Consider the following 11,463-nt stretch of genomic DNA (forward strand, 5'->3'; position numbering starts at 1 on the left):
CACCCCGCAGTCTGGCCATTCTCCTCTGTCATCAGCACATTATGTTCACTGAGAGAACTCATACTAACTGGATATTTTCTCTTTTTTGGGCCAAACTCTGAAGATGGTTGTGCAGAAAATCCCATGAGATCAGCAGTTTTTGAAGTGACCTCAGCGATTACGCCTCTTTTTAAAACTCCCTCTTCTTTACTTTTGGCCTAATAGAGTTGACTGTTAAATTGTTTCCATAGGTCAAATTAGATCCTTACAAAGTATGACTAACCTGCATGTATGACTGGCCAGATGCCAAACATTCACTCGACTATTAAATCCCACAAAAGGATCCATCTGGTCAGCTTATTTACTTAATTCACTTTTATTTATAAGGCGCCAGATGACAACAACAGTCCCCTCAAGGTGCTTTATATTTTAAGCTAAAAACCCTACAATAATAAAGAGAAACCCCACACAACCAGATGACGCCCTATGAGCAAGCACTTTGGCGACAGTGGGAAGGAAAAACTCCCTTTTAACAGGAAGAAACCTCCAACAGAACCAGGCTCAGGGAGGGGCGGGGCCATCTGCTGCGACTGGTTGGGGTGAGAGAAGGAAGACGGGACAAAAGATACACCATGAAAGAGAGACTAACATTAACTCATGATTAAATGTGTGCTGTATAAACACAGAGAGGGAGAGAGAGAGAAAAGAACAGCAAACATCCAGTGCAACTCATACATGAACATCTGTAGCTAGAACAAGGTGCTGTGAAAGAGCCCTGACATCATGGAAATGAGTCTGCGATGTCACGAGACACCAGACTGAATCCAGAGAATCTTTAGGGTTCTGAACCATCTTCCTGACAGGTACCCTGAAAAACTGCGTGCAAAGAGAAGTGGTGATAGACTTTATTTCCCATGCTAATAATAGGATCATCACTTGAATCAAAATGCAGCCAGCATTTGGAGTGGAATGACAAATATAAATTCTGAGTTCACACAGATACTGTCCACACTGCAATACATCCACAGGAACATAACAAAGACCCTAAGGGGTCGACCTGGGCCGGAACAAATCAGACCCACTGAGGCCAAGAGCCACAGGAGAAGGCTTTGTTCTGGCACCTCTCCTTCCATGTACATACTATCAAGAGGAAAGGAAGAGCAGCAACAAGAGCTGCTCACAGAAGAAAGCAGGCATCAGTGCCCAGAGATATGAAGCTCATGAAGTCTAATAAAGCTTGAAAGGAGGTGCAGGGGTGCAGAGAGGAGGCTACACGGTAACTGTAGGCAGAAGCTTTCAGCTGAGACGTTGGCGTGTCTTTGTGGTCCGACTGAACTAATGAAGGATTTTGTTCAAAACTGAGTCAAAAAAGTGAAAGTCTGGTTTTTTATGAGTTCTTTAAGGAATGCAAGAAAGGTTTTATAAAGTATATATTCAAGTCATCTCACAGTAACACTTATTTTGGCCTATCGGAGGTGTCAGTACAGATGCTCTTTATACGAAACTCTTTATACGTGGGGCACGTAAACGAGAGCGAACAGCTTGTGGAACATATATAGATGAGGACCGGAAGGAGGCGTGTTTGGAGGCGTGGTCCAGCTCCTGAAATTCAATAAGAAATCAGCTGTAGCATAAACCTGTTCCAACACATCACTCTGGCATGAAACCCCAGATTCATGTTTCCCGGCCTGTTCCCAGCAGGATTTATGAACCATAACTGGGGTTAGCTGCTCGCCTTGTTGTGCAGAGCAGTGTGTGTGATTGGCCAAATGTGCTATCAGCTGATCTCACAGCAGGTGACTGAAGGGCTTTTTGTTGCAGAAGTTTTGTTTAACTTCATTTTACACATTGTAAAAAGATTCATCTGCATGGGTCTGTCATTCAGGACGATTTGATTGTTTTGTGCCTTTTTTACTTGTAAAAAAAGTTTCTTAATGTGTGATTGCTGTTTTCTTTTAAGCGTAAATAACCTTGATGCTTCTTTGCTTTCTGCTGCAGAGCTGGGGTTGGTTCACCTCGTCAAAATCAATAGTTTATTGACAATTTTTGAGTTTAACAGCCTTCTTAGTGCAGACATTGTGTGTGCAGTTGTTGGATTGAGGCGAATTAGACCCAGCTCTGCCCTGCACTGTTTCACTTTATGCTGTGTTTGTGATTCCCATGTAGATCTCTGGAAAGAGATTGTTTCAATCTCCGATCTTTTTGCAGTTGCGTGTAAAAAGTAGGGGCCAGAGAAGTTTGAAAGTGACCCTTGTACGAGGCTATAACCTGGAGTCACTCTGGCTCTGTCTCTTACAGAACAAAGTGGAGGAGCTAAACCAGCGACTGAGGCAAGCTATGGATGGTCAGTCTTTAACGCTCCTACTGAAAATGTCATTAATAAGTAACTTTTCTTTGTAATCCCAGCAGATAAAACTAAGCTTAGTTGCAGTGAAAGTTTGGATTTGTAGCTCGTCTTATTTTATTTGAAATTTCTTCTGTCATGAACACTCAGTCGTGGATTTCATGCGTTCCTCTGTAAATGTCTTTCGTTACATTCCTGCTTGTCTGCGCTCTTCCTCTGACAGACAGCAGGAACCTGCCGTTCGGTCGGCCTGCTGTCCTCTTCCGTACCAAATACTGCATCCTGCACCACAGCGACTACATCAGTGGCTACAGTGAAACTCTGTCTATGCCCGTCTGGACGTCGTACACTGCCAGCAGACAGGTACTGCTCCCCGTCCTCTCTGCCTTTCAGTTGTTGAAGTACACTGCCAGCAGACAGGTACTGCATCTCCCGTCCTCTCTGCCTTTCAGTTGTTGAATTTAGTTTGGGAGGCTGAACAAGTGTGAAGGTTTAGGTTTAGTAGTTAGCAGATAATTGAGGTTTCAGAAGCTTCTTCAGTTCTAAGGTCAAATTTTTCTATAAGTTCATCTCCTGCTTCCAGCACCACTGCTACTATTTTTAGATTATTTTGGGGAAGACCTCTTCTAAGTGCCTTCGTGTCACTGATTCCACAACAGAATTTAGTTTGGGGAGGCTGAATCTTAGGAGGTAGAGCAGCTTCTCTACTGATCAGAATGTTGGTGGTTCAATCCCTGGCTACTCCAGTCTTCATGCCAAATATCCTCGGTCAACACACTAACCCCAGGAAGCTCTCTGATGCATCCGTCCGACTGTGAACGTTAGATGAAAAGCACTGCTTATGTGAATGGATGCAAGTTGTATAGAGCACTTTAAGTGCCCAGGCAGAGTAGAACCAGTCTATTTAACATTCAGACAGAGAAAACACCAACTCCTGTGTGAGATCTTAATCTCTGATTACTGATGATTTACTGGTTACTGGTCTCCAGCTACGATCCAGACACCAAACAGCAATTTTTATGCCTTAGCCTGAAAGGCTGTCTTAAAAAAACAGCTTGTACTAACAGCATTTTGTCAAAAACTGAAAGACATTCATTCTTGGTGACGTTCACTAATGTTTCTCATGAGTCTGGTTGTGCACCTGGATCAAAGACATTTGGAAAATTTGCATTTTTTGCTGCTTCTGGTTTCACTGTGAGCCAACGTTGTTGTAATAAAGTGATAAAAGCTTGAAATAATAACGGCTGCCGTTCTTATTTTGTCGGTTTCAAGGCTTCTTACTTGCCCTGAGTTTGTTTAAAGTTAGCTTCTTAGTTCAAAGAGACCTTAAAAATCCATCAAAAGATTTTGTTTTTTTTTCCGTGAATTTCCGTTTTCACTCATCTAACTACAACTGTTGTTCACTTGACAACTCTTTGACAGACAGGTGGGTCTCACACACAGCCACATTTTACAGTCAATCCTTTGTTACACACCGGTTGTCCTCACATTCAGCCCCGAGCTCCATCTCAACTCTAGGGATCATTTTCAGTTCACCGTTATTAAAGGTGAAATCTGGAAAAGTCCAAATTATTTTCTTCAAGTCAAAGTACTGTAAGTTGCTGTAGTTATATTAAGTATCTGTAAACAGCGAAGGACACTATGAACCTCCTGTACAGCAGGAAACGTGCAGGTGCTGGACAGTGTCACCTGTCTCACCTGAATGCCTGCTGACTGTATCTCTTCTGTACCATTTTTCTTTCTCTGGTCTTTGAAACATTTGCAAATCCCCAACATGTTTAACAGAACTTTGTATTCTGGTGGTCCTCCAGGTAGAAGTGTCTCCTCTGCCTGAAACTCTGTCCAACTGTGTGAGACCTGATTCCAGAGTCCCTCCAGCTTACAGCCAATCATGTACCAACTACAGAGCAGATAAACACATCACGTACGCCTTTCTGTACCCACCACGTAAGTGAGCCCGCGCAGCACAATAACACAGCATGTCTGGTGAAAGTTTTACTGGATTCTTAGTCTCACAATATTAATACAATCATATTATTATTATATATATTATTCATATATATATATATATATATATATATATATATATAGTCATGGAATTACTTGATCGTATTCCATGACTTTTTTTTTTACCACATTAATCCTGTTTTTTCCTTGCTGACAGAACTGTCGTCAAATCTAGACAAAAAATACGATGCTGTCCTCATCACCAACACTGTTCCCATGTATCCAGCATTCAAGAGTAAGTCTTTACCTCAGCTTTAGTGTACTCTCTGTTTTATGCTTTTAATCCGCCACCATCATCTCTCTCCCTTTCTCAGAGATATGGGGTTATTTCCAGAGAGTGCTGGTAAAGAAATACGCCACTGAGAGAAATGGAGTGAATGTACTGACTGGACCCATATTTGATTACAACTATGATGGTGTCAGAGACTCAGCTGAGAAGATACGAGAGTAGGCACACTTAATATTTCAATGTTTCTGTTAAACCTCCTTACTCCAGGGTGAATTACATACATGTACATTTTGAACCGTGGACAGTGCTAATGTTCAGAAAGAGTGTGGAACAGCTTCCTGACCTTGATCTTCTCTTGCAGGTATATAGGTGGTACAATCCCAATCCCCACTCACTACTTTGTGGTCCTGACCAGCTGCTTAGACTTCACACAGGCTGCAGATTCGTGTAATGGACCGCTCAACAGCGCCGCCTTCATCCTGCCGCACAGACCCACCAACGATGAGAGCTGCAACGTACGGATGGTCACATGTTTACATTTTCCTTCTGCTCTTTTCCTCATCCACAGCAGACTAATCTTGCAAACACAACATGAAAATTTTTTCCCGCACCAAACAAATAAATTATATTAAAAAAATCACACAGCTGAGCTGCAGCCACACCAGGTTGTTCCTCTGCATCTCAAGCTGCTTTTGCATAATCTTGTACATAAAGAAACAGCACTGACAAATACATACTCAGCTTCACTCTGACAGTGGAACTGGAACGCTCTAATGCATGGGTGTTCTTGCAAACACAACTTCCTGCACTTATTTTATTATTTTTTACAGAGAGTCTTTCAGGAAATCCATCTATCAGACCCTACAGAGGCTGTACAGTTAGTCCAACTCCTCCAGTATTGCACAGCAGTAAGTGCTATTGCCAGAAGCTTTGCTGTGTCTCCCAGCACAGTGTGAAGAGCATGGAGGATATTTCAGGAGACAATTGCCGTTTCTCAATTCTCAAGTCCGTGAGTACGTACTCGCGTTCTCGGCCAGTACGTACTGGCCGAGAACGCACGGGAGTACGGACTTGCCGAGAACGCGAGTACGTACTCACGTACTTGAGAATTGAGAAACGGCCTTTGTCTGAGTTTCGGACGAAATGCATTCTGGGGTATATAGTACCTGTCCCAAGTCACACCGATGCATGCTCGATAAAACGGCAGAGCGAGAACACATCCGGGACTTTTTCGCGTTCTCGGTTTGATGCGTACTTCAAATTGGAACAGTACTTGGTCTCCGACTGATGACGTATCACGAGTACACGAGAACGCAAGTACGCACAAGTACGCATATTGAGAAACGGCAAGAAAGTTACTCTAGGAGAGCTGAACAGGGCTGTAGAAGGTCCTTAACACATCTCCATATTTGGAGGGTTAGAGGGTGGAGTATCACCCAGCAAGTTTAGCAAGAAGTATTCATATTCAAACTAGTAAAATACTATAATTTTACCTTTCAAAACTGGAGCGTCTCTTGCCATGTGGTAGCTGGGATAGGCAAGATGGCATGACTCTTAATCATGTCATTTTTTAATATTCCAAAATGAAGGTAAAAGGTTCAAAACTACACAAAAGAGCACACCAATACTGCTGAGCTGTGCAGCGATGTAGATGCAGTGACCACAGGCATGTGACTGTGAAGGATTGGTGGTTCGTTTGACGGTTGAAGACAGCTCCATAAACAGATCACTAGTCATTCTGCCACATGCAGGATATTCTTCACTGCTGTGGCTGTTTTCTGGAGAAACACCTGAGCTGTTCAGTTTTAGCACCCAGTGCTGCCCACCAACTCCACATCTCTTTACATGTGAGGTTTAGAGCATTAGCTGGAGGGACAATAAATCAAAGACACTGTCCAAAGACTGAATGAAAAGCTGCACTGTTCACATGTCTTTGAAAGGAAATAATAACTCATACCAACTGTGACAAAAGCTCAGTTTGTGTCATGTGCCAAACTCAACAGTTACTGAGCTTTAACTCTTCTCCTCCTCTCCGTCTAAAGATCAGCTGAAGACAGCCTTACGAAACATGAACAAAAGAAACATTTTCCACCAACTTGATTGGATGCCCATTAATAAGAGGTGACTGCTGCTAATCCTGCTTGTCCTGACTGCCTCCACAGAGCTCAGAGGAGGAGTCTCGCTGGGTGGAGAGCCTGATGAAGATGCACACAGCTCGGGTCAGAGACGTGGAGATCCTGACAGGCCTGGACCTGTACCGCAGGACCAGCCGCAGCTACGCTGAAATCCTCTCGCTCAAGACCTACATGCACACCTACGAGAGCGAGATCTGAGTTCTGCTAATGTTCCTGACGTTATCTTCTGCCGTGGTGGATCGATGTGATACCAGGAGGAGCTGCAGTCCTCTCACCCCACCAACTGCTCTGCAGCATCAATGTTGTGGCCCCTTCACTCACTCCTTCATGTGCTTTCATCTCAGTAACTGTAATTTTGCATACATTTTGAACACCACTCAGCTAAGAGGCCACTTAAGTTTAATATTTAGCTTTTCAAAAGGTACAGATCGATATCCATTCGCAGAAATGCTGCTGCACAATGACACTCATTTCATCCATCCAACCGTGGCTGTACCCACCTATGTGTCAGAGGGCTGACTGTGAGTGGAAATGAGCTCCACTGATGATGAATCACAGCATCATTAAATATGTCTCGAGATATTCAAGTAGAGTTACAACATAACAAACAGATCAGTGTAGAGACATGGTGTCAGATTCTGACCAATCAGACAAAAGCTTTTATTTTTCTTTAAATATAAGTAAGATGTTCTCCTATGTTTGTGTGGCTGTATCACATGCCAAGAGAAACACAAACTTTCTAACTTCCCTTCATCTTTAAGCAACCGCTATTTTTGGATACTCTCAATGAAATCAGTTTTCAAAAATCTGAAAAAGGCAATTGTGGATTTTGTTACATTGGTTATGTCCTCACAGTGATCTACATTTTGCACCAGTGCACAATCAGATCAGTTGTTTAAGTGGTTCACCAGCCTGGAGGCTGTTAGGAGGCTAAATTCTGCTATAAAGAAATGATGTTTTTCCACGTGGAGGTGCACGTGTTTATGCAGCCTGCCTGAAACAGTACGGTGTAAAGAATCCAAGATGAGATTCTTTTTTTCATTCCATATTCTGGACATTGTAACTTCAACATGGCTGACATTCATCAATAAGACCTGTTGTCACATCATTAAGAAACCTGCTGTAAATCAGGTTCTCAGAGCACTGCGTTTCTCTTGACATCATGACATTTTTCATGGAGGTCACTTAATGGTTACGAAGAAACAAAGGAGGTTTGTATTTTCACTGTTCCCACATAGACTGTTTCCTCTCTTCCTCATTAGTCTCCTTGGTCAGAGTGTGGGCAGTTTTCCTGTGAATGCACAAGCATTAGAGCAAGAAAGTTTATCTGCTGTGGTATTTCATCTTCTGTCCAATTCAGTCAACTTTCCAAATCAAGTAAAAATGAATTCAAATTATGGAAAGCAAAGTGAACGTGAGGCCAGAAACTCTTTTACAAATCTGGACTGCAGATGTAGAGAGCTAGAATCCACATGTTACAAAGAAGCTATGTTTGAATGATGTCAAGGAAACGTGCCTTGCACCACAGAGCTCTGGCAGAATCCCAGAGAGAGTCCCAGAAAAATCAGCACTAAGGATTGTAAAACCAAAGCGGTCTTCTGTATGATGTAAGCCACTCCATCATTACAACGTGTTGCATTCTTCCTCGACACGATGAGTGCTTTAAAAATGCCTTTAGTGTGTGACAGGGAGTGACACTGGTGTCTGTGTGTGTGGGTGTGTGTGTGTGTGTGTGGGTGTGTGTGTGTGAAGGTAAATTCCAGATTAGTTTTTCTTTGTATTTTTGACTGTCAAATATGTGGGTTTCATTGTGAATTGTGTCCAATAACAGTGTTGATGATGATTTATTGATTTTGGAAAAAAAAAAAACACGTACCACCTGTGAGACTGACTTATTTAAACTTTATGGACATTTCTCAATAAAAAAGTGTTTTTACTAAATAAGCTGTGCTGTTTGCTGTGGTGCTGTCAACAAGAGGAAATCCCTATTGTGTGTCTGCGACTCAGTGTTTTGTGTTCAAGTTTTATTCTCTGAGTTATGGTTTTCTGTTTGTGTTACGTTTATAGTTCCTGGGTTTTGAGGTTCCTGTTCTGTTTCTGTGCCTCCTCTGCGTTCTTGGGAAGGGTCATTGTGTTTAGCTTACGTGTCTTGAGTTCAGCCTGTGTGTTTCCTGTTTTACCTTGATAGTCCTGGTCCTTTGTCAGTATAGTCTGCTTTACTTCCTGCGTCCTGTTATCTCAGATTTATCCCAGCTGTGTCTCCCTCCTGTTGTGCATTCCTCCTCGTTACCTGGTGTGTATTTATTGCTTGTGTTGTCGCGTTTCTATGTTTCTAGTTTCAGGTATGTGTTAGTTTAGTTTTCCCAGTTTAGGTTTTGGCTCATTTTCTGTGTTCCACCTGTTGGTTGTTTAGTTCTGCCGTCAATAAAGGCTCACTTTCTGTTAGTGATGGCCAGGGGCGGATCTAGAAGGGTGGCATGTGGTGGCAAGTGCCACCCTAGTTTTGTATATGACAGTGTTGTTTATAAAAATAAGATAGCATTAACACTTGGAGCGTAGTTACAGTTAACAGTGACTATAAATGCTGAAACTGAATATAGTCCATATTATTACCCCCCTCCAACATTAACAAATGGTTCAGCCCAAAGCGGGACCACTTTTTTTCAGTTGCAACCGATGCTTATGATTGTGCCAGAGCACATTTTGAACAACACCAGGGGAATTTCAGATTTCACACAGGTGGTTGGTTGCTACTGTACTATCCTTGGCTTTCTACCAAGCTTCCTATAATAATGGATTGCATTTATATAGCGCTTTTCTAGGCACCCAAAGCGCTTTACAATTCCACTATTCATTGACTCTCACATTCACACACAGGTGGAGGCAAGCTACAGTTGGAGCCACAGCTGCCCTGGGGCAGACTGACAAAAGCAAGGCTGCCATATCGCGCCATCAGCCCCTCTGGCCATCACCAGTAGACGGTAGGGTGAAGCGTCTTGCCCAAGGACACAACGACCAGGACAGACAGAGTGACTGATCTCTGCTCCAATTCCACATGACAGCAGGGGTTCCTTGGGGTTAGCAGTTCGTCTCTCCTGGCATGTGCTGCAGGCTCCAACTGCTTCCTCAATCTCCTTTCCCATGCCTGGCCAAAACAGAAGGCCTCTGGCTCTGTTTTTACTCTTTTCGATGCCCCTTATGGCTGGAATGAATCCGATCTATCATGTCCTTTCTGAGCCTTTTAGGGATGATCATTTTCTCTCCTTTAAACATGATCCCGTCTGTCACTGAGATCTCATCCCTGTGGTTCCAAAACTCCTGGATGTCAGGCGGACATTGGGACCTTTTATCCGGCCATCCACTCAATGTGGTCCTCCTCAGAGTGTTGAGCTGGGGGTCCTGGCTTGTTTCGTTTCTTATCTCTGATCACTGACAGGCATGTTGCTGAGGACTGTGTGAATCTGAGTATCCATCCCGTCACATAGTGATTTGCTCCTCATCTGTGTCCTCAGTTGTCACTTCTGTGTTTTCTCTAACAGTGTGCACTGATTTGAGGTGCTTTTTCTCTAGTTTTGACATGTGTGTTCATTTTCTTGCATTTTGCACATTGTTTTAGAGTTTGAAGCTCGTGACCATGCTATATATTGTAGCTTTCTAGCGTGAGCTCTGCGCCTTGGCTGTGTAGCTTTTTCTCGACGTGTGGTGAGTTTGACACTGCGATGCATCTATATTTGGGTACAAGTCTTTAGCAAGCAGTTTCAGTTGTAATGAACTTTCTAGGGATGCATTTTTTCAAACCGATCCGCACGATACTTGGATCTGTACTTTACCGAGTACAAAAGATACTTTACAAGTTAACCAGCAGTAAAGAAACGACCCCAGCTTTAACACAAACGAAACGCTTACTCGTAAGGGCAGAGACAAATACTGTACAACACATCCCTTTTTAAACCAAATGATATTCCAATTCCTTAACCAAATGAAATACACTGTATAAATGAAATAATTCCCTTTCAAATTATATTAAACAACCCAACTTATGTTATCACCTTTTGGTAAGCTGCGCCTAAAATACTGTGTAGCTTTTCTGTTGCGTATGGCGAAAAGTTAGTGGTCAATACGATCCCACACGATCCACTCCCTGACCATTTCATCTATATTTGGGTACCCACAGTTTACTTTAGCAAGTAAGAGCACAAAAGCAGTTTCAGTTCTGTAACGAACTGTTCAGCTACAGCGCCGTTAGCCAGTCACCAGCTCTCCGACAGTCCATAACGGCTGCCTCAGTCCGGCTAGCCTTTAGCCTCACTGGAAACACAGTTTTCCACGGTGGTGCGACCGTTGAAACAAAAAGTCACTTCACCCACACTCTGCAGTCACACTGCTAGTTAACCTCAGTAAAACTAGCCGAGTCTCTCAACTCGTGCATCTCTCCATGCCGTTCTCTTCTCCTCCTCCATTATGCTACCTTCACGGGCTCCAGAAAATTAGAACTCTGAACAATATTTTAACTCCTTCAGAGTTACATACCATAAAATAATACTTTTATGATTAACATAACAGTTTGATTGGTTGTGACATATTACAGCAGTTACATCACATAACTGTGAACACCTTATGTTACCGTGGCGTTCAAGTCCATGGGAATTATGAGTATCTACTCCCAAATCGGGCTACATTAGTATCGGTTGTATCGGTTAACTTTTACGTAGTGCAGCACGCATCACATTTTACAGTATCGGCCCGTATGTATCGGTGCATCCCTAGTT

At 42.9% G+C, this 11,463-nt stretch overlaps 1 protein-coding gene across 2 annotated transcripts in view; it reads left to right on the plus strand.

Moving 5' to 3' along the window:
* The window catches only part of enpp2 (ectonucleotide pyrophosphatase/phosphodiesterase 2), a 48,371-nt gene extending 39,733 nt beyond the window's left edge, over positions 1-8,638 (plus strand). Inside the window, exons 19-25 of one of the 2 annotated variants that reach the window (XM_039618974.1) lie at positions 2,188-2,323; positions 2,547-2,686; positions 4,135-4,270; positions 4,488-4,565; positions 4,645-4,777; positions 4,921-5,074; positions 6,722-8,638. In XM_039618974.1, the coding sequence (XP_039474908.1) occupies positions 2,188-2,323; positions 2,547-2,686; positions 4,135-4,270; positions 4,488-4,565; positions 4,645-4,777; positions 4,921-5,074; positions 6,722-6,892 (948 nt within the window). In that variant the 3' untranslated portion in view covers positions 6,893-8,638. The remainder of the gene's footprint in view (positions 1-2,187; positions 2,324-2,546; positions 2,687-4,134; positions 4,271-4,487; positions 4,566-4,644; positions 4,778-4,920; positions 5,075-6,721) is intronic. The other variant, XM_039618975.1, reaches the window with a different exon arrangement.
* Positions 8,639-11,463: the final 2,825 nt, after the last annotated feature.

The sequence above is a fragment of the Oreochromis aureus genome, linkage group 11 (assembly GCF_013358895.1).
Source record: "Oreochromis aureus strain Israel breed Guangdong linkage group 11, ZZ_aureus, whole genome shotgun sequence".
NCBI lineage: Eukaryota > Metazoa > Chordata > Actinopteri > Cichliformes > Cichlidae > Oreochromis > Oreochromis aureus.